The sequence below is a fragment of the Ammodytes marinus genome (genome assembly GCF_949987685.1).
Source record: "Ammodytes marinus genome assembly, chromosome: 8".
Lineage (NCBI taxonomy): Eukaryota > Metazoa > Chordata > Actinopteri > Uranoscopiformes > Ammodytidae > Ammodytes > Ammodytes marinus.
In genome coordinates, this window is record NC_137212.1 from 25615403 (window position 1) to 25639718 (window position 24316).

Below are 24316 nucleotides of genomic sequence, written 5' to 3' on the forward strand. Positions count from 1 at the left end.
TTACAAAACAGTGCAGGGCTTCTTGTCCTTGAAGGGGTTCTCTGAGGCGGGGATGCCCATAAGGAGCGGGTCATTCTTGGCGTGTTCTCCGCAGTAGCGCATCAGATCTGACGAAGCCTTGGACACCTGTAGAATAAAACAGTCCACACACTGATCTAGTGATCTAGGCATACGTGTATAGTAGAAACAGGACAGGTGTGAATGAACACAAAGGCACCTTTATCCTCTCCATGCTGGCCTCTATCCTCAGCTGCTGCACCGTCCGCCTGGCCTGAGCCGTGCTACTGGAGCTTTGCATCTTGGATGACATCACAGGCTTTGGACAGCTGTGTTCGGACCTGGATTATGGGGAGATAAGTACACTCAAATGAATAACTAGTTAAGAGATACAGTTCCATAAAGGAAAACCTACATAGCAACATTCTGAAAATTCAAGGGTCAGGCTGCCTGCTTAAAATATACTGTTCAAGTCAACACGATCATTTAATCCTATCAACAACTGGGTTAGTATTTCAGTTTGATGTTGTCATTGGTATCATATTGGTAACTGGCAACTTTATTTAGATAAACATGCTCTGTTTTATCTAGCTTGAAAGCTGTTTGCAAAGCATCCCATTGGAAATGTCATTAAGTACCAGTTATGCCAAGGTGGTACATAGATGATCTAAAGCAAAGTCATCATTTGAACATAAAATATATTTATGAGAGAATATATTTGAGGAGGTTTGGGAGGTTTAAATGAGTAATTAAGGTTGCAACAGAACCATAGGCATACAACAGTGTGTCATCAACATAGAAATGATGTTACTTGTGCATTATGAAATAGTTACTGGCCCAGAGATAGACTCCTGGGGTACTCCATAACTAATAGCAAGGAGGCTTGATTTGACAGCACCAGCAACAACTGCCTCGCTGTTAAGTGATCATGAAACTAACACTGTGAGAGTGTGCAATCAATCGTATGGAAGCTATAGGCTGCTGCTGGCAAAAACCAAATTGCAGAACATTTAGAGAGTCAGTAAACACACATAAGCAAGTTGGGTTCTGGAAGGTAGCTGTTGAGATCACTGGCATCAATGCAGCTGTGTAATAGCAGGACCATGGCACTTTTACATGTAACAATATATTATATATTTCAAATCAAATCAAATCAAATAAAACTTTATTTCTATAGCACATTTATCACAAGGAAGGCGACAGAATGTGCTAAAAAGGAGCAATACAGTGAATCACATTAAAAAACACAACACTTAGAAAACAGACATTAAAAGGCGAGATTGAAAAATATTGCTTGAAAGTTTCCATAGTTTCAGCCATTCTGATACTCTCTGGCAAGGTGTTCCACAGTCTGGGGGCATAATAAGTTTCAACATAAAACTAAAGGCTGTTCTTGCAGTGAAGCGCTAACATGCTCGCAATGATAATGCTAACCTGCTGATGTTAAGCAGATGTTTACCATTGTCTCCAGCTCGATTAAGTATTTCTGCTGATGTTCTTAATCAAGGTGGAGACAAAAGTACTTGCTAATTAGTATTAGCATGCTAGAGACAAAGTACAACTGAGTTTAATGGTAATGTCAAGATCCTGTGGGGGTCATGAATGTCTCTACCATATTGTGGGCCAATCCATCAAGAGAAAGTTTTAACATAATGAGTGAAAACGTTGACCAGCTGGTCACCTCTGAGCACATTGGATGTTTTTACAACATGCCATGGCAATCCATTCAATATTTGTTAAGATATTTAAAGCAGTGGATAGATTGACAAACCGACATTGCCCACCCCTGGAACCATGCCAATGGCTAATAAAAGTGTAGATAAGAAGAACATTGATCAAAGCTGCATCCGTTTCAGCACATGCAGTTTCGGAATGAGCACCTATAAAGAGTCATTCAGAAATGATAAGAAGTGAAGTCTATAAGATGTCACTGCACAAACGTGCAACATCTGTGGCTTTGCAACTTCCCAGACGTGACAGTTGACTTATCTGGCAGTGGCTCAATGTGCGTAAAAGCTGTGGCCCAACCTAACGGACTCCTGTTTCACAATTCCCACTTCCAGGATACAATGGTTTTCTTTTACCGGCTCATTACATCACTCCCTGAACTACTTGGGAGGAGAGGCTGCACAGTTGCAGCTTGTTCTGTGCATAATTTCTCAGAAGAAATCTGGAAAGAGGAACAGTTTTTAATGAAAAGAAGAACACCATGTTTTGAAGATTTACTAGAACAGGACACATGCCTTTGAGCAATAAATGAAAATGTCTCTATGTACCCAATGTTCTGCACTTGAAACTAACAGCTCTTGTTCCATTTAAAATAATCATCTTTGACATGTTGTGGGGTTAATGTTTGCTTTGTGCTTTGATGCAGGATATTACAGAGGAGGAGGACATGCTGTAATAGAAGGGGGATGGAACATGGACTACAGAATGCAGACAAGACCATGCATCACTTTAAACCCCGCACCCACCCACCCACCCACCCACCCACTCCCTTCCATTTCCTCCACAGGAAGTCTAGCCAGCTACCCTCTAAAAGTATAAATGATCAAATACAGGGTGTGGAGGCTCTAAAAATAAAAGCTACACACACAGGCCAGTAACCAAAGAAACAGATAGCATAGCTGCTAGGGGGACTATGGAAGCTTTCCCAATGAAAGCAGCTAAATGTACTTAAAGTATTTAAAGCTGTGACATTTTTTGGCATATTTGCATTAAATATGAAATAGCCATCATCGGGTCAATAGCCAATTCGTGTTGGGTATAAAATCTACACTATTTGATAAACTCTCTATGTTTAGTGTGCAACAATCTTCATCTATAAAGTAGTAACTTCAGTCATGAGATAAATGTAGCGGGGCAAAAAGTAGAACACTGTATGACCCACTGAATTTTAATGGAGTAGTACAAAGTAGCATCAAAAGAAAAGACGCAAGTAAAGGACCTCAAACTTACTTAAGTACAGTACTGGAGTAAATGCAATGAGTTGCTTTACACCTCTGGAAAGTATGACATTCAAAATTGCACTTGAGTAGTCTATGTGAGCTGCTGTCGTAGCTTTTTGCTTTCTTGACCCCGTGCCCTCATTGTTCCAGTTCCCTGCACCCTTCACACTAGTAGCACCCTTGTCAAACACAGCTGTAGTTATCAAGCCTTGGCTGCACAGGCCAGGCATGACAGAGCACAGTGAATGGTGGAGCTGCGTCACAGGGGGGCTGGCCCACATCCCCCAGACGTCTGCAGGGATGCTGTTTGACGCCAGTGGCTACTTTAGAGCCTCAAGCCCTTCCTATAAGTTTAGAGGGGAGGAGTAATGAGCTGTAAAAGATGTTGACAAGGCTAAGTGTTTTTTTTCTATTTTACTGCTCCATTGTTGTATTTATGGACGGTTGTACTATTGTCTTGGAAGTGGCACTAATACGACTAATACAGACAAGAAAACTGACAGTACGGTACATTCTTAGCTAGCTAACAGACTAGTAATGCATTGTATTTAGCCCAAAATGAAAACATTTAATCACAATGCAATGTCAGCAAAGGCTTGTGAATTCATCTATACTTGTCCCGCGGCTGCATGGGGAAAGTTGCAGTGAAAAAGTATATTATCAAAAGCCTATTAACGCTGATTTGAAGTTGTTTTAAATATGTTCAAAGCAGCTACTTTTACTCAAACTGATGTAAGATAATCAATGAGTGAGGCAGAACATGTCTATTAATAGATAGATGCCAGAGTATGTTCCAGCAGTAGTCATAGCATTGAGGTGTGGAGACACTTCCCTCAAGGATCCAGCGAGGTCCTAAGCCTCAAGCCTTTGCTGTATTTCAAGCAGTGAGTAATCTGTGTTTCTGGGCAGTGCGGTGGCAAGTGTTACAGTAACACTGCTGGCTCTGAGGGATTATAACATTCTTACAGACGACTACTTTTTCTATTTGCCACTATTTATGGATTTGGAAACACACAGTAGATTGTAGCATTTTGTGGAGGCAGCCTAATCTAATCTAATAAAAATAAGACAGTAAATGTTCTAATTTAACACCTTTTTATTTGGATATAATAACCCGCTCTACTGATCTCCCAATTTAAGACAACTTGAGTCCAGTGGCATTAACAAGAACGATCAAACTACCCAATACGATACATTCAGTTTTGGCAATGTAACATACAAATTTGTTTATTTACCCATTTAATAATGCTGTGTCAACAGACACACTATAAATCAGAGATAGAGATAGTGACCAACTCTTTCTGCAGTTAATATAAATTATAAGATAAATCATCAACTTATCAAAAGATAATTTTAAAGATATCATTTTATTTTGGAATCAAACCCTCAGTCAGACAAATGTACTGCATGAGCAAAACATGTCATCATCCCAGTAGAACAAAAACAAGCAGAGGAATTTGTCACCGCAGGGATTGTAATTCTCTGTATGTGGACTTAAGCTTTAAAATCCTTCTAGTCAAAAGAATGCCTGCAATGCCTTCAGCTGTGCTGTTCCTGTCTGCACCGAGCATGTGCACTTATGAGGGGTAGATGTAAACACATTGATAAAAATGTATTTGAAGTCTTACAGCACAGAGATTTCTTTCATGTGGCTGTGGTGCTATACAGAGGTAGGCTTTATCACTTAAAGCATGGCAAATGTATATGGAGATCTGAATCTAACTATCATTTTCATTATGCTGACGGTTCTTTTAATCTATAAAATTACTGAAAACAGGCACACTATCTCATCGCAATTACCCAGTTGTCTTTTAATTACTTGCTCATGTGGCCTTCTTCAGTTGTCATCCCCTGACTGACGTAAGGGTCTATGGGTGTCATACTGTATGGAATGTAAAGCCCACTGAGGCAAATGTCTATTTGTGATATTGGGCTATACAAATTAAAAACTGATTTGATTTGCATGGTGTCAATCATTTACTGTTATATGTAGTCATTTCAAGTGTGGCGCTGAAAAGAAGAGTTACTGATTATGTTTATTGCCACAAGTTTGACAAGCAGCAACTTGGAGTAATTTACATTTTGTTTCCAGACCAAATGTACTTCAAAACCTCAGCTAACGTTTTTTTGATTTGGTTTACTCACACTGCAGAAGGTTAGAAAGTCATTTTGCACAGGACAAGGATTAACCAGCAAAACATTTCATTGTACAGTGAAGGGATATGAGTAAAGTTTTACCAGCAGACTTGAAAAAAGTGTATAAAGTGTATAAATCCAATGAGCTGTGTCCCACTGTTATACATTAGATCTGACATATCTCCTCACCAATGCAAAACACAGCCTTCAATAACTCCTTGCATTACATTAAAAGTGTGATATGAAAGAAAAAAAAACAATACAAACCAAGCAAGGTACATTTGGCTTACAGATTAGAGAGGTGTTAGTCAGTGTCTGATAAACAGACAGCAGGCAGAGCACTGCGACCTAAATGATTAGTTATCAGCTGTGTCCACTTCCAAAAATGTTGGCCCACAGGACACTGAGCAGCTCCATTATCTGCGCGTCGCACTGCTAAACTGCCTGGCAACAACACTGCCAAGCTCCATGCACGCTCCACTCCTGGTCCAGGATCTGTGGCTGACTCTACAATAAGCTCTGGGGGCTTAGGGCCCATATGAGAGGCACGGTGACAATGCAGACAGGGCCATCAGTATTGTGCTCACACTAACAATTGCTCTTTGGCATTGTGTGTTGGACAGACGCACCGGGACAGGAGCTCAGAGCTTTTTTTTCTTTTTACAAGTTTAACTGCGCCCTTATGAAGGCTAATCTCAGACAGCCTGATGCTATCTGGGAGCCAGACTGTCCAGTCAGGCGTGCAGAGGAAAGAGACTGTCAGCCTCCCAAAGAGAAACAAACACAATGTCTCCTCTCAGTATGAGTAATACTAGAACATTCCAATTTGTGCAGTAAACACCATCGATTAAGTGCTAATCTAAAAAAAGCTTTGAAGAACTATTGTGTGAAGCCAGTCGACATGAAAAACAGGAGGCGTCGGTGTTTGGGAGATGAGGAGTTCCAAGCAGCTGAGTCACACAGTGTGAGTTTCAGTGTGTGCTCTGCCCTGCACAGAGCCTTGTTTAGGGCGAGACAAAGCAGTGGAAATGGTTTTATTTTTTTTTACTTATAGATATCCAGAAATGTTTGGATAAATATGCAAATTTTGCAATATCTAGTAGTGCTTTCAGAAGTTGAGATGTTTGGTTCAGAGCATTGACAAAAAATGAATGATGTTGAGATGATGGCTAGTATGAAAGAAGACATGTCATGGAAGCAAAATAGCCAGAAAATCTCAAAATTGACTGAAACAATCTCAAAACAATGTCTTTGCCTGCAGCGTCTCACCTTAACCTTAGTGTTAAGTGTTGCAGCAGCATTAGAACACTGTTGCCTATGGGTGTTGAGGTCAGCTATGGGACAACAGATTCTCACTGCAGGTCTCTGTCATATTCTCCCCACCTGGGCCCCAACACGTGACAGCCAAAACAGGTTCCTATACACCGGACGCAGACCTTCACAGGCTGTTAGAAAAGTTCAAAGCTTTTGACTAATGTGCTTCTGATTCCACCAGAAAATAATCAGTTCATGGACGGCCCTGCATACACACGCCCTGCTGCAGAGAGAGAGAGGTATACAGTGCAGAGAATAACAGCAGAGGATTAGGGCTGATCTCTTTTGAAGTTTCGGCGACTTTTCTTTCATGCAGCTTAAAAAAGCCCTGAAACCAGGTGCCGCTCTCTCCTTACTACTACTACTTACTACACCACCCTCCCCATGCATGTGCTCTGGACAGCCCCACAGTGCTTTGATTGCTGTCCAAAAACACTGCTGCTGATTTTTTTGGCTTTGGGGGAAAGACATTGCTTTAACCTGACACAGCGAAAGGAGACAGGAAAAGCCGACGCATAAAAAAAAATGCTCCCAACGCGTCTGGAGCTAAATCTGTGGCGGCCAGATGCAACGCATTGTGCCACCACCAGCTGCATCTATTAATAAAGAAATGCTGTCATACAGATGAATGCAGGCAGGGGGTGTGGGGGGGGGGGGGGGGGTGGGGGGACGTTCATGGAAACCTGTTGCATGCAGAAAAACCCTTTGAACAAGTGTACTAAAAAGGGGCTTTTGGAAGGCAGATCTCTTGCAACTGCAGAGCTGTAATGTAACTAAGTATATTTACTCAATTACTCTACTTAAGTACAAGTTTGAGGCACTTGTTCTTTACTTGAACATTTTCTACTTTTTGCTCCAAAACATTTATCTGATAGTTTAAGTTACTAGTTACTTTAAGAATGATCTATGACACTCACAGGTACTCTTTACACTACGAAACCCTTTTCGTTTCAACATAACTTTGTGCCATCCCTGTGTGTGTGTGTGTGTGTGTGTGTGTGTGTGTGTGTGTGTGTGTGTGTGTGTGTGTGTGTGTGTGTGTATGTGCGTGGGAGAATGATCGGAAAACACCTTGTTAAGTGCTATATAAAAGGAGCCTTTTTCCTTTTACTAATGTTTGGCCCAGACTTACTGTAACTTTTGGTAATTTGTGTTTTTTTTTCTTCTTAGCCCTTGCATGGAGAGCTTTGCAACAACGGGGGACTAGGGCTGTCTTTTGTGTCTTTTTCCACACTGTGTTATCTTTAATGGAAGGATCTAATTCTGCTGTCATCGCTAACAGTTCCGCTGTCAGCGCTACAAATCATCTTAACAGCGATAAACAGTCTTGGCTCCAGTGGCACGCACGGCTCCAAGTCGGTCTCCTCGGGGCACAGCTGAGCGTAAGAGTTAATGAGGCCTGTAGTGGGCCCTGTCTGCTCCCTGATCCCACACTGTGTGGGCAGCAGGCACGCCAGCCTGTCTTTGCCTTATCTCACTGGTACACACTCACTCAGAGACAATAAAGACTCACAGAGCATTTTGCTCCACTAAACAAAAGAGTTTGTAACCCGCTTTTTGTGGTTTGGAGTCAGGTCAAAAGTTTCAAATTGAATGGATACTGCTTTGTATTCTTCTACACACCAGTGTGTGTGTGTGTGTGTGTGTGTGTGTGTGTGTGTGTGTGTGTGTGTGTGTGTGTGTGTGTGTGTGTGTGTGTGTGTGTGTGTGTTGCATCTGCAACTGGGAATGATCTGTGTACAAGGTGGGCTGGGCTGCCATTTCCTGCAGAGTGGGAGACAGACATGAAAGCGGGTTGGATTTTTATGCCGTTGATATCTCTGCACAAATGCACCAAGCAGTCTCCACCCTATCATGGGAGAAAAACTCCCACCACCGCAAAAAAAAAAAACACTCAGCAGTTGACTGCATTCGTTGAAATCCCCAGGGAAAAGTGAGCAGGAAGAAGAAGAAAAAGAGCTCTCTCTCTCTCTCTCTCTCTCTCTCTCTTTCTTTCTCTCTCTCTTTCTCTCTCTCTCTCTCTCTCTATCCCTCTCTCTCTGTCCCTCTCTCTCCCTCTCTCTCTCACCAATGCTTCCAGGAGCCCCGGGGCAGTCCTGGATCTGCACGGGTCTCCCCGACAACTGAGCTTTGTCTAGACACAGAAACCAACGCTCCAACTCACCGGATAGGAATTCAGTAAAACCCACACAGCCTCTCATTCTCGCACCACCTTTTTAGCCTGCCCTTCTCACCAGGCAGCACACAACCAACTCACACAGCACAGTCTCATTGTTACAATAATCCAGCATTCACACTCCAACTATGTCATCCATTCATAGCAATAATAGGAAATGTGTGCACTTTACCAAAGAAGGTTACTGCAATCTGCCCCTTTTTATATATACAGTATATTCTTCTAACTATGAATGTAAAACAGGGTGCAGGAAACATTCCTTTCATTCCACAGGCATCCCACTGATCATGTTCTGCCTGCTTTATATCAAGATCCTCAACCCAGTCACATGGGAGAGGCACAGGGTGATGTGTGAAGGGCACGGAAGAACTGAGTGACATGCCATTCACGTTTTTTGGACACGGTCTGTTGCTTAAGGATAAACATCAGCAAACCCTGCCCTTCCTTCTGGCCTTAAAGGTGATGTTTTCAAAAGGTTATAGGAACACTGAGTCCTCTCACCTTTTCCCCACACTCCCTCACATGTCTTACTACCAGACACACCTACCACCACCACCACCACGCACATACAGTCACCGTTTCACATGCATTCTAAGGTTGCTTTGTCTTCTCTCATTCCTAGGGGATTTTTTTTTAGCCTGATGCCGACTGCTGGCTGCAAAGGTCTACTACAAATTCCAGTACTGTCATATTAACCTAGTGCAGTCCAGAGAGTGTGGACTGGTTAGCTGGAAAGTACCCCTTGAGCAAAGGCTCCTTGCAGGGGGGCTGGTTATGGCCACTTCTACCATTATTGTTAGCGGACTACTTGGTTTATGGATAGCAGAATAAATGTACTTTTCGACTGTTGAGAAAATCAGATGTACCACACAGGGGTCGATGCATTCGTTTCACACATCTAGAAAAAAGGCTTATATTTCGAGCGGATGGATGCATGCATGCAAGCCTCCAATATACGGTAGCAAGCACTTTAAAGACAAACTCAAAGTAATTGGATCAAAGAGGATCTAGACGACTGTAAAAAGTTGCATGACGGGATCTTTGAAAGCATGCAAGGAAGGAGTCGTGCATGGAAAGATAAAAAGGGAGCAAATAAATGTATCACAAATGAAAGTGGTCTTGTGGTTTGTGTAGTGAAAGAGGCTGATCTAATCAGGCACATGACTCTGGTGGTAGGTGATAGGGAAGTTCTCTTCACTGCTGCCACCTGACTGCTGCTTATCAAGGCCCACAAAAGACAGACAGAGAGAGAGAGAGAGAGAGAGAGAGAGAGAGAGAGAGAGAGAGAATAAAAAGGGAGGGTTGGGAAAAAAAACTGCCTCCTGACATCAGTAACAGGAATCAGCCCCCCTTTGCTTCTCCTTCCTGTGAACTTTGAACGCCCCTCAGCTGAGTGAGCACTAAACAGCCCATAATGAGCGGCCGTGTGTGTGTGTGTGTGTGTGTGTGTGTGTGTGTGTGTGTGTGTGTGTGTGGGTGTGTGTGGGTGTGTGTCTTTGGATAGGGGAGAGGGGGGGTCTGTGGACGTAAGAGGGCCATGTCCCAAGTGTCCTTTTTAGGGAGGCTCCACAAGTGGCTGCAGCAGCTTTTGTCTCGTGGCATCGCTCTGTCTGTCTGTCTGGAAAGCACCTGATTGTGTGAGCCTTGCAGTCTTAAGGCATTAGTAATCTGCCCTTTGGCCCTGCATGTTATTACCAGATTACACAGATTCACGGCAATGAAGCAGGTACAATATTATGTTTAGAAAGAATCCCAAGAATCCCGAATGGAGGAAGCGCTGCAGACAAAGTGCACATGTTGTAAGTGAGCTGTGAGCACACGGGAAAGTTCCATGCTCTCTTTCCTGATGAATGCAATCACTGGCTTCAGGAGGATATCTGGAAAATGCATGAATTTAACAATTGAAGGTACGACGTTTAAAGTGACATCACTATGGATTTAGTTGAAGTAAGCATCTAGGCTGCAGCATTTGATGCTTCTACTTGTTAATTAATCAGTTATCAACAGGCTTTTCCACTCCGCCTACTGTAAATGGTTTTGTCCAAGTTCCCGGTAAATCTACCTTTGCAAAGCATTCATAATGTTATGATCATCAGAGGAACAATGAGACTGTTACATGAAATTTTAGTAGAAGTGTCCAAAAAGACCTTTATATTTATCAAGGTGCCATAGCTGAATCTCCGCCTTCCAAAGCAACATGTCTTCTGATTGACCCTCAATCTAACTCCTGGGAGACCTGGGGCAGTGCTTATCACAGGTGGAGGAAGTCTTAGGTTTGGTTGGTAATGAGGGGGTGTGGCTTCTCCCCTTATGACATCATAAGGGGAGAGAAATCTGACTGGGGTTCTGAACACAGGTCTTCAGAACGGTGGAGGTTGAGAAAAAGAGTGAGGGTTGTTATCTCTCATTTGGGATATTCTAGACACTCCGTATTAATGTTAAAAAAATCATACCTTAAAAAAGTCCATTTTGCATAATAGATGACCTGTAAGGCCCTGTTTCCACCTGGCATTAATATGTGGTTCTGAGGAATCCGATCGTTATATGTAAATGTAATATGCTTGTTCACACCTGGCCTTAACAATGCGTCTTCTATGCGCGTTTGCGATCCGGATTCGAATTCCCCGCGCTGTATGGAAATCAGCTCGTACATCATTTCCGCTTATACACTCCATCTTCAATGTTTTCTGTTTTCTGTTGTCTGTTTACCTGCAACGGTGCGCTTTTATGACGTAAATTGTCGCGTGAATGAGTACGCGTTTCCGCCCAGTCACTCGCCGCAGTTGAGTGGGCGGGGCCTAATGTGTATGAGATGCGCATACGCGTTTCCACTGTTAATGGGTATGTGGATAAGTGGTCTCAAACCACCTCCGAATGTGGATCATTTCAATGCGCATTGAATGCGCATTGAAATGTACTCCACCTGTAGTTAGCGCGATCGGATCCTAAAAACCACATATTAATGCCAGGTGAAAACAGGGCCTAAGAGTTCCTCAATGGTCTCTTTAGAAACATACGGTGTGATCTGGTGGCTGAATAGTTGGGGCACATGTCCCTTTGTTGGATTCCAGCTGGAGACCTTTGTTGCATGTTGTGCCCATAGATAGTATATAAAAGGTTGTGCCCCTCTCTCTCTCTCTCTCTCTCTCTCTCTCTCTCTCTCTCTCCCGCTCTCTCTCTCTTTCTCTCTCCCATTGTTTCCTGTCAGTCTCTATAGTCTGACAGCACAGCTCCTGCATTAGCTTGTGACAGTTATTTTGCAAAATGAGAATTTGATTTTTTTTTGAGAGACAGGGTGTGACATTGTAGCACCAAACCCAATAGTATTCTCCTGTCCAGTCCGGTCACTCGTGCACATGATTGCCACCACATGATACTCACACGTGATATGACAAACAAAAAAAACCGACAGACAACAAATATGCTTTTGTAAAGACGGAATTCTGCTATGTGCATCTTTTATAATCCAATGTCCCGCATGCATAACTACCACAATCCATAAAATCCAATCTCACAATTTCTTGCAGTGTTACATCACAATTTGAACGCCGACCGGTCTCGGTCTGTTTCTCAGTCTGACCTGTGTGTCATTGTGTGGAGGTAAAAGTCAAGAGCTTTTCTCATAACAAAGCCGCCAGAGCCAGGGTTCCACAATGAAAAGCAAACACAACACTTTCCACTAGACTTTATCACGTTGCAGTCAATCATTCACACGTGGGAAAAAAACCTTTATGCCGTCGTGAGGTCACCAAGACAAAGTCAGCTCCTTAAAAGTGGTTTAACACAATGACTACACAGTTTTGTATCCAAAATGAAGAACTAATTTTCCCCCGAAAACAAACGTGCTGCATTACTTCAGACGACAATGACATCGTATGGAAAATTCTAATCTAGTCAGGTGCAAGAGATGTCTAATGATGACTGAGCCTTTTTTTTCTTTTCACTCATGCATTTTTGGAGCGTAATAATGCCGCAGTCATTCAAAGGAGCAATGCGGGATCTCACAGGGAAAGTATGCGCAGGGAGCCGGCTGCAGCGGTTTGTTTTCAGAAACAGTGTAACTCCAATGGAACGCAGGCTGCAATACCAAGGCAGCACACCACCCTGTTACACCCCTATAGTCCACTTCAATCAAAGGCGCATTCTTAACAGCGGCACAGACCACCAAGTGTATCATTCACTGCCATGCAATTAAGAAGCGACTTATTTCTGGACTGGGGGAAAAATAATAAAAATCCCACTGTGTCTGATAGAGGGAAAGATGTTTTAGAGAAATGAAAAATTCAAAGCAGGAGAATTCTTAAACAGCTTAAGAATTCCAGGCATGTCAGTGAGCAGTGGCTGGGCAGAGTTTTTTTTCTGGGCAGCGTGACATCCTGACTAACTGCTCACTCTTCCTCTCTCTAACTGCCAAACCGTTTTATGTTTACTAACTGGGGGCCCACATTCCCTTGACGGCTCCCCTCCTGCAGCACACAGAGCGGGAAGGAACATTCTTGTCCGGCAGCAGACATGTGGCACAGGAGCGTCTCCAAGTGGGAAACCACGCACAGATAGAGCCGGCTGTGTGAAGACTGTTTATTGTCACAGGGCCCTGCGGTCATGATTAGAGGGTTTTTTTTTAACAGCAGACATACTGTTACTGCTAGGATCGTTTTACTCCTAAAGGCCTTGTATGGCGTCAGCATGTTGAATGTTCTCTTTGAGGATGTACCTATAGTAATTGGTAAGGTCAGCATGCTATCCAATGCTCACAAGAGCCATGTTAATGTGATGATGTTGACCATGTTCACTATTTTAGTTTAGAATGTGTAGTGCTTATTTGCTAGTTAGCACTTAACACAAAGTACTGCTGGGACTAATGGGAATACTGTGGGAATCGCAAAGTATTTAAGGGTCACATATTAATATAATTCTCGGGTTCAAAATTGTAATTTCGGGTTTCTAGTAGAAACTGTTTTCATGCAGTAATGTCACAGTGCCATTGAAGAATCTCTTCTTTTCTGCCTCTGTCTGAAACGCTCCATTCCTAGAGCCTTTCTCTTTAAGCCTCACCTTCCAGAACACCCAGTCCGCTCTGATTGGCCCTGCTTCTAAGGGGGATCTGGGTCTATGGCTTATCACAGGTGGTGGAAGTGCTTAATCTGGTTGGTAATGAGGGAGCGTGGATTCTCCCCTTATGATGTCATAGGGGAGGAGAAATCTGACTGGGGTTTTTGAACACAGGTTTTCAGAAAGGTGGAGGTGGAGAAAAAGAGGGGTGATTTTTACTCATGCTTTGGGAGTCTGTAGACACACCTGGGACCAATATTAATGTTGAAAAAAAAACATGAAAAATGCTTTTTGCATCATAGGTGACCTTTAATAGATGGAAATGTTGACCTGATGATACTATATGAAAAATCAAGGGATCCCCAATGTGACTCAAATTCATCCTGAGGGGACTATGAATGTCTGAACTAACAATAACACAAAACATCTTCAAAGTCAGTAGGATTTTATTCTCCTGGGACCACAAACCTTTGAACAAATGTAATCTTAATCCATCCGATAGCTGTTGAAAAATGGAAGTGTGGACCAAAATAGTAAGCCCACCCAGTCGACAGTGCTATCCCCAGAGACATGAAGCTATAGCATGGCTAAAAACAATACGTACACATAACCCTCGTGGCTATTACCTGCTGCCACACACCGGGTCAGAGTCAGCACGTTGGCCTGGCAGCTGTGTGAAAACCCAAACCATGGAAACGGGATCTGCAGTGACCTAGTTGTTGAGTGAGGCCACAAGGAGGCAACAAGAAGGGGGGGGGGGCATGCTAATAACACAACTGAAAGCACAGTAATAAATCACTCACATTTATAGGTTTTGCGTTGGCACAATGTGGGCTAGGCTAGGCTATTGGGTTCATATTCCTGTTCTAATCATGTGCATGTTTATAACTGCATTTTCTAAGCGTTAGTCCAAACCATATGGTTTGCGTTGTAATATATTTTTCCAGGTGAACAAGATAAAAAAGAAAAATGCAGTGGCTGAGGGAGCCCCGATGCTGCTCTCTACAGACACTTGACTGGGCCAAGTGTGGCAAAAAGAACTGTTTGTCCTTCTTCAAAGCTAGCATGTGTCTACATTAAGGCCCGTGCAGATAGGACAGCTAATCTCAAAGTAGAATGTGCATGCATCCATTCCAGGCCACTCGGAGGGCCACCCAGTCCCACACTGATCCCGGCTTTGAATTCCCAGAATTAAGAGGTGCACACACATACATAAATAACATTAACAACGTCAATCTCTTGAAGTTCCCAGATTTATTTTCACAAGACTACATTGTGCTTCCTGAGAACAGAAGCGAGCTGCCAAGTCCATCGCACATGAGAACAAAAGATTTGGAGGTCTTTTTTCTTTCTTCTTTTTTTTTCCCTCACTCCCGTGAACAAGAAGCGGGGGGACATGTGTGGCATGTGTAGGAGCTATTTCCAGCGCTCACTCACATATGGTTACAGATGAAACACCCCCACAAAAATAACAAAAAAGCCAACGCACACACACACAACCTGGTCTCCTTGGATGCAAGCCAATCGGAACCGGTTGATCAAATGAGAACTAACCACAGTACTTCCTGCACAGGGACGAGACACTCCCGCCTTGGCCCATAGCTAAGCAATACGTGTGGAAGTGTGTGTGTGTGTGTGTACATTATGTGTGTGAATTGGGAGGAGGGGAGCTGTTAAGGAAGTGGACGTAGTGCATAAGGAAGGAAGAATGCCCATATATGAGCAGATGCTTCTGAAGCAGGATGGAGAACATGCCTGAAGAATCTTGGGATCTCATCTGGGCCTGAAGGAAATTAAACCTCCTCCTACACGTATAACACACACACACACACACACACACACACACACACACACACACACACACACACACACACTCTGGAAATCAAAAGCTCAAGCTGCACTGAACACACAAACTTTCATTCAACCTGACACTTCAGTTAGCAGCCTATACCTGAACCTTTGCTATATCATGTAATGAGAAGATCCATTATTTACCATCAAATACAAGCTGCTGACCGGTGGGACCAGGGTTGGGTCCAGTAACATAAGGCAGAGTTCTGTTTCTGACAGCTGTGCAAACTACAGTAGCCCATGTCTTGCCGCTAATAAGCTACACACCTGCACACTGGCAAAAAAGAGCTTTTTATTTCACACCTGCATATCGACTTGGTTCATTTTTCGCTGACGTGTTAAATTATAGTGATATTCATTCAATTGACCGTACCATGTTCTCTCCAAAAAGCTATCTCTGGGAAGCTACATGATTTAAAATAGTCCTTTTTCTTCTGATCTGAAATGGACTTCTTGATTCTTTTATTGACCAGGTTGTTAAGGTGAGACACGGCAGGTGAATAGGGTAAAATTTTTAAGATAGCGTCATGAAACTTTTCCAGTTGATTACTGACATTAAAACAATTTTTTTTTTATTAATTGTTTGAATGAATATGTAATATGTAATAAAAACCAACTAATTATGCATACATTTTTCTTTAAAACCCCAAAATCTAGATGTTGGAAGAATCCACCGTTAGAAATTTTATTTTATTTCTTACAATTAGTCCAAAGTTTAGTGCTTGGAATACTTATGGAAGGTTTACTTGATGTTTTTGCTTTAGAAGGTTAGTGTTGATTTTTGGTTCAGAGTATTGAAATAAATTATCGTGAGATAATAGCCATAAAAGATGGTTATATAGGCCAATAAAACAGACGCAAACAGACAAGGTTTAGTCAAATAAACACCAAAATGTAAATTATGGACATTTTGGAGTATAAAGAAGATATGTCATGGAAGCAAAACAGACAAAAATCTAAAGATTGACCACTACTTGAAAAACAATGTTTTTGCCTACAGCAGTAGACTGACCTACTACCAATGAGACTATTTATGAATGAACCTCACCCTCATATTGATAAGATATGATTCATCTTGCTCATAAAAATCTACATTCTGTTATCTATAAAATATGTAGATGTAAAAGGTTCTACAATGCAACCACAAGTGCAGATAAAACTGCAAAAAAAAAACAATGCATGCTAAAGTAACATGGTGGGTTCTTCTGCTGACGGAATAGATTCCTCTCTTGTTCACAGTTCTGCGATACAGTGACCACATAGGGACAGAGAAACCTATGTTTAGGGATAATTATTTAAAGGACTTGGCTAACCATTGAGCTCAGCAGGTCGTGATGTAGGGCTATCTTAAAGCTAGGGAATCAAGTTTATAGACTGCACAACACTGCCATCAACTGGAGGAAATGTATCAGCAAACAGGAGAGAGAGTTTCTTTGGTAGCAGCAGCATCTGACCAACAGATTTTAAAATTAATTGATGGGGGGGGGGGGGGGTGCAGTCATTTTGAAACACACATGGTTACAATATACACTTGATATAAGTCCTTTTCTTTTTGCTGAATTGTCTCACGTAGATGAAGTTTAGAATGCATTTGTGCATGAAACAAGGTCTGTAGATGGTGTCCCTCATCACTTACATTATAATCCTGTTAGTTATCATTCAAAGTACTTATGGCTTATTCTTTTAAGACAGACTGAATACATTGTGAACCCATTCTTTAAAGGAGAATCCTACTATTTAAAGTGTGGCTCATATATATACTGTATATAAAAAGGAATACAGCATATTTAGATATTCTGAATTAGTAATCCTTAGTGGGTCATGTCAAAGATTCCGGAGCATTCATTTCTCTTAATGCAATCAATAGGATTGATTGTCAGACCAACACTGTCTGGTAACGCCCACATATTTCACATTTCGCAACTTTTGTGATTAGTAAACTAGTTCATGTGTAAAAATAATACATATTACATTTGCCTCCAATGTAGGAGATTGAACCTGAATCAATTTGCTGAATGGGTTATTTACCTAACTAGAACATTTAAGAGCAATGTCTACATGTACAGTAACAGACTGCTTCCTGCCATTTGAAACAGCACTGTGTGGACAATGTTTGTATCACCAGCAGGGGGCAGCACATTACAGTCTAACTGTAAATACAGCATATACTTATGGGACTTGCTCTGATTAATAATGAATAGACTGGTAAAGTAATGATTGCAACCCGATCCGTCTCTCAATTACAGTAAAGGCAGGGGACACAGGTGGCAACAGTATAGTCAAATACAGTAGTATACTCACACATAGACAGTGACCTGCTGTGTGGGGAAAAGATCTCAAGGAGTTCCAGTCTGTGTGCCCAGCATAGATCTGGAAAGGAAAGAAAAGTACATTGTATTAATAAGAAAGAGGGGCAGAGTTAATCCATCAATGTTGAAGACATTTTACACATTTGTACTCATTTTGTCACCAATTCAAAAACATTGGCAGATTGACATTTATCAGTTATCAGCAGGGAGAGTGTGAATAATGCTAGGCCACTGACCCAAGGTTATTAGGGGAAATGCTGTCATGCCAAAAGCTGCTGTGTTGTGAAGATACCCCAGCATTCATTACCACATTCCAGTGAAAGCAGTTAGATGGGCCAGTGCTTTGGTCTGTGACCTCTCTGTGTCTCTACGACAATGCGTTCACAGGGTTTGGTGGTGTGAACTATAGGCTACAGAGCAGGAAGTCCAAATAACCATTTAGTTTACTCGCTTTAAACAGTCACACTTGATTTACACACAGTCTTGTGTATTTTTCTATATAGAAATGATATACATTTAAAAGGTGTTACAGCAAACTTGTTCGCAAACCAATGACTTTGACCTTATTTCTTTAGAATCATATTTCGATTATACATTTGGTAGTCAGGACGACCTCAAAGACTGAAGAACTGACAGTATAGTTCTGTTCCTTTGTCAGATCCATTTATAACTTTATAACTTCAAACTGTGTTCCAGGGATCCAATTTCCCTGTGAGGAACCTTTGTTTATTCAGTTATGAGAATGTACCTTTGAAAATGTTAGCTTCTCTGACACACCTAAAGTTGCATAGTGCACATTTAAAATTAAAAGGTTAAATTAAAATAGTCTTAATCAGTCCTAAGCTAATGTTCTGCAGAGGACAGACTACGTGTGAAAACTATGCATTAAGGAATCATTATAATCTAAAGCACAGCGGACCAACACGTTATTGTTTTGCAAATCAAATAAGTTTTCATCCCAAAACTTTGCAGTACATTACACATTTCAGCAGGATAAACTGAGAGCAGCAGTTGATCTGTTAAACGAACACTAAGAGGTCTGTTATTGTACAATGTTGAAACCAAAGATGTTTTATTACCCACTGTGTTCCAGTTGCTAAGCAACCTCTTACTTCCTCGTCTAGTTTATAATTTGCCATACTGTCCAGTATCAGTGCCGAGTGATGGAGGATTGTTACAATCCTATAACTCAGGAAGTAAACAGCATATATCACTTTAAACATTTACATAATCTTATCTGCAAATGTGTGCTGTACATACAACAACAACAACACACACACACACACACACACACACACACACACACACACACACACATCTAAAGACTCAATATCTCCTCTCATCTCAGCTAACAAAATGAGTGTCATAAACATTCTCTGTTCTGCTTCCACACCAGCCAAGACCAGGACAAAAATGTATGGCATCAAAATTAAATCACATTTTTGGAATGCACATGCTTTTCTTCTCACTTAAAATAAATATTAAATATTTACATGTGGAGCATTTGCCATGTTAACTTACAGTATGTTTCCCATTTCCACGGTGGAAAGGAGAGGTATTGGCTTATATGCATACACAATCACATCATTTTAGATTTTGAGTTTTTAATCTGTAGTAGTTTTGAAATAGGCCAACTCTAATCAGAACACACACTGAGAGATATACTGTATGATGCAACCAATACCAACCAAGGACACATCAGTGCATACCTGGCCCACAGGAAGCAGTTGAGTGGAGGAGGAGGGCAGAAAGAGAAGATCATTAAATCAGAATGACAATCAGACTTTATTAGGATATCATTCCCCTGATGCTGTACAGACGCCCCACACAGAGACCTGCTGCAGAGTGGCTTTGTGTCATTGAGTCAGCGTTTCATGTGAGAATTCAAAGCACATGTCTATAAATAATATGGCAGATGTCCGGGATCACACACACACACACACAGGATGACACTAGTGGCCTGGCTGCTGTCACACATGTGTGACTGTGCAGGGGGAATGACCTGCTATAGGCATCCTGACACAGGGACAGGGAGAGCAACTGTGAGCCAGCACTTTCTACCCCCACCATTTAAAGGAGGTTTCAGTGATTCATGGAAAACGCTTGTTGTCAAAAACACTTTTTGTCAAAATCAGTGTATATCTCCTCATGATCCTTTACCTGTATATGTACTGTGTGTGTGTGTGTGTGTGCGCTGGAAAAAAATTCAGTGTTGAAACACAGCCTAGGCTCTGTTAACGGGCATGTTGCTAGCTACAGTGGGCCACCCTTTGCATAGATACCAGTTGGTTAGTTCAAAGTTCCTCGTGGTCACTTTAAATAACTATTATATATTTTTATTGAAGTCATTCATTATTTGTTTAATTGAGTTAAAGTCACACAAAAAAAAAGCCTGATGGACGTACTGTATTTGAGAAATGAAACCCATAAACAGAAATGGTTTCCCACAGGTTTAAAGGTCACATATTATGCTAATTATGGGGTTCTTATGACATCACAAGGGAAAAAAAGAGAGATGGTTGCTTTTTTTTGTTCTTTGGGAGTCTGTTTTCACACCTGGGACCCATGTTAATGTTGCAGAAATATGAAAATTGCATTATGCATAAAAGGTGACCGTTAATATTCTGAAGAGTATAAAACATCCTCAATATTTGAAAACCAAAAGCATTAATATTTGTATCTAAAAGGACAAAAAGCCATGGTGACATGCTCAGTCGCTGCCTGATGGCCACACAAGATGTAGAGCTCCTATTGTTCCACCCTGAATGTAATTAAAGACATACTAGTGTGCATGTAAACATAACCTACTAATACTATCAATGTCAAAAGTAAAAAGTGGGAGGAAAAGCCAATGGAACTCAAAGGGACCATTATTGTGGAAGCCCTCATCATCACTTGTTGCTAAGCAGTCCATGCTTTGTGTACTAATACGCATCCTCATACAATGTGTGTGAGATATAAGCTCATACCCAGTGACTGTATAATACCTGTGCATCACTGTGCTGGAAGCAGAGAGCTGCAGCAGAACATATTTCACGTGTTGCTGCAGACTAACAGAGCTGCAGGCTCCACTGTGTTGACTACAAGCGTTCTCTCTCTGAAGCTCTTTGTGAGCACAGCAGTGACGCACAGGGCCAGCGCTCCCCGGAGGCCAGGCTGGAATTTGAGTAAACGGATAGAGAGAGACAGGGAGAGAGAGAGAGAGAGAGGGAGAGAGAGAGAGTGAGAGAGATATAGAGGGAGAGGGAGAGAGAGAGGGAGAGAGAGGGAGGGAGAGAGAGATAGAGGGAGAGGGAGAGAGACAGGGAGGGAGGGAGAGAGAGAGAGAGGGAGAGAGAGATAGAGGGAGAGGGAGAGAGAGAGGGAGGGAGAGAGAGAGAGAGAGAGGGAGGGAGGGAGGGAGTGAGGGAGAGGGAAAGGGAGAGGGAAAAGGAGAGGGAGAGGGAGAGGGAGAGGGAGAGGGAGAGGGAGAGGGAGAGGGAGAGGGGGAGAGAGCGAGAGGGAGAGAGAGAGGGGGGTACACTCTCACGAGATTGAACCCGCGTTAAGGTCTGCACCAGTGACTGTGGTGTAACCAGGCAACACAAGCAAAACCCACGTCAGCACCACAAAACCCACCCAGGTGGAAGCAGCACACTCAACTGGCAGAAGAAGAAGCCCTCGTTACTGTGAAGAAACATCTACCAGAAAACTGAAAAAAACATTGTCTGAGAAATACTCTGGTATATCTCAACTAAACAGGGCCAATTGTATGCTCGCAAAAAATGCATGTGTCTATGTCCAGTATACAGTATGCATGACACACAATATAGGTGTAGAATTGTGCGGGTTTAGGTTTGCATGCATGTTTGTGTCAGACCATTAAAGACTGATTTAATGATCCCTATACAGTGATTTTAGAGCACATGGTAAAACCATTCATTGTCCTGAATAAGAAGACTGAAATAAAGTTGAATGAACTCTGACGTTACCACTTGTTGCTCCCGTGTGGGGTCTTGTTTATATGTATTTATTCTCCGGACTGTAAAGGTCATTATTATGATGTTATGATATCATGTGCCTGGGATTCAAACCAGCAAATAGGAAAGAGCCCTCCATCGCCAAAAAACTGCAGTGATTAATATGTTTCAGTTGGCAACAAGTTATGTCACCCTAACTGATGCAGTGAATAGCTTTTTATTTCTTAAACAACCATGTCGGACAACATCTGCTATGTTTAATAGTGAAAGTAAGAGCATTTCCACACACAATGCAAAGAGAACATAAAGATATATATGGACTATACTGTGAAGCCAAGAAAACAACTGATCAGTGGGGCTTATCAGGATAAAATGCTTCAATGTACCAGGGAGCATAAAGATTGGACTCTGGAGTAATGGAAACATGTTGTGTTGTCTGATGAGACCAGATTGACCCTGTTCCACAGTGATGGGGAGTTTTTTGGGCCAGGCAGTGCATCTCAGAGGCTGAAGGTTACCTATTGTGCAAAATGCACTTTAACATGGGTCCACTGTGTGATTAGAGAAAAAAAACAACTCTCTCTCTTTCTCTCCACCTCCACCTTTCTGAAAAAAAACCTGTGTTCAAAAATCCCAGTCAGCCACAGCCCTTCATCACCAACCTAACTTAGAAATATCTCCACCTGTGATAAGCACAGACCCAGATCTACAATCCAGACCTGAATATAACTGGTAGTCAGGCAGAGATTTATTCTTTACGGCACTTCAATTGTACAAGTTTCCCAAAACCAACACATTTCATCCAAAGCAAACTTAGGCTATAACCTGAGCTGAGGTCATGGTTGGGTCAATCATCCCCATGTTTATGCTGCAATAGACCAATTGTGATCCCATAATCTCTATTTTTCTGTGACTTTCTTAACATATTAAAGAGTTTTCCATGTATGACCCAAGACTTTTGATTCCTTCTGGAGTTTTTACAGGACTTTATAGTTCAAAACATCTGTAAAGCCATATGGGCTTTCCATGGAGAATATGATGTCATCAATTATCTTGTTGCCTATTCAGAATTCTCCCAGAAATGCATTTTACTTTCCTAGAGAATTCAAACTGCTTGAGCTTGTCAGAAAAACACTTTGGTTAAAGGCTATTACTGAGAAGCAAGTCCTCCTTCCTCCTCTTGCATGCCTGTATTTTGTTTGACCGCCTGTCACTGTCTCCAACGCCTTTTGATCAACAAGTGCATTTACGGTACATACCCAGCATGTAAAGATGTATGCAACAGCTGACGTACAATACAACCTACATGGCGAATCAAAGAGGCAACATGTCGACCTGATGAGATTCGATGACTAGCCTACTACACTTCACTTGCTTCTTGTTTACATGCCTGTTCTTATTCAACCACAGCATTACTGACCACAGACCTACATGACATCTGGCAATTGATTAAAAACAATGACTAATGTACTCTCGATGCTGATAGGCTACTCACCTGACTTCTCTCGGATCCCACAGTGAGTTTTGTCTTTTTCAAAGTTGAGCCATTGAATAATGCGAGTGAGTGGTGCTCCAATAATATATTTTTTTTTATATATATGTAAAATCAAATCTAGTCTCCTCTGGCTGTGTCGAATGAAACCTTTATCACGAAGGCAAGACACAAGAACTGGCTCTTGATGTGAGACCGTCATCTGGTGCAGACGGATGCTGTGTGGCAGAGCGCCCTCTGTCGGTAGCTTCGCCCGTCGCGTCATACTTTAAACACCGGTTTAATTGACATTTAAAGATATACACGTGATAATACCTGGATTACTCATGGGCTCCATTAGTATGTTAATCCCTAATCAGGCTGCAATATGGGTCATTCTATAGAATCGGTGCCCTTTGTGTTTGATTGTAAGAAAAAAAAGTACATTCAAATTCTAAACTTTTTTTGATGTGATGTGACATATTGATATTAACATGTAATTGAAACAATATTTTCCCATCTCAACATCAACATTAAAATGATTATTTTGAGAAATTTTCAGAAACATGTCACACTTTAATTCAACCCCGTCACGGTCATTTTGTTATTCAGGTGCTAATATTTAGAATAGGTTTCTGATAATATTCTGACATGATCTCTCAGTTTAGATCCCTTGTTAATAATCACATAATGTTATTCAATAAAAATAAATAAAAAAAGCCTCAAGCACCATCCAAAACCGGTTATGATGAAAATATTTGTCTTCCCACTCGGCATTTTCACTGCTCATATGCAGTAATGTCATGTAATTAAAAAATATATTCATCTACTTGTTTTTCCAGTTACAACACACACAAGTAAACACATGTTGATGTTATATGTTGTATATTTAATACAAAAATGCAAAGAAATGCTGAACAACAGATCAAATCATATAACAGGGTTGAATGATTACAATTCTTTGTATAAAACCCACATTTTTGTGAATTAATGTAATGAAGGAGGTCTTTCTTCCCTTTGCCCAGCTGTCCTGTTAATCCTAACCCTACATTTGACCATGTGTGATGTCACACATAGTAAAAATAGGGTTAGATAGTGAGACC

At 41.7% G+C, this 24316-nt stretch overlaps 1 protein-coding gene across 1 annotated transcript; it reads right to left on the reverse strand.

Moving 5' to 3' along the window:
* gng12b (guanine nucleotide binding protein (G protein), gamma 12b) lies at positions 1–23373 on the reverse strand (the record flags this gene model as incomplete). Its single annotated transcript, XM_080033166.1, has 4 exons — positions 23238–23373; positions 17776–17844; positions 218–338; positions 1–126 (listed from the first exon to the last, which is right to left on the reverse strand). Exons 3-4 carry the CDS (start codon positions 308–310, stop codon positions 1–3), a joined length of 219 nt encoding a protein of 72 aa, XP_079889292.1. The 5' UTR covers positions 311–338; positions 17776–17844; positions 23238–23373.
* Between the last annotated feature and the right edge of the window lie 943 nt (positions 23374–24316).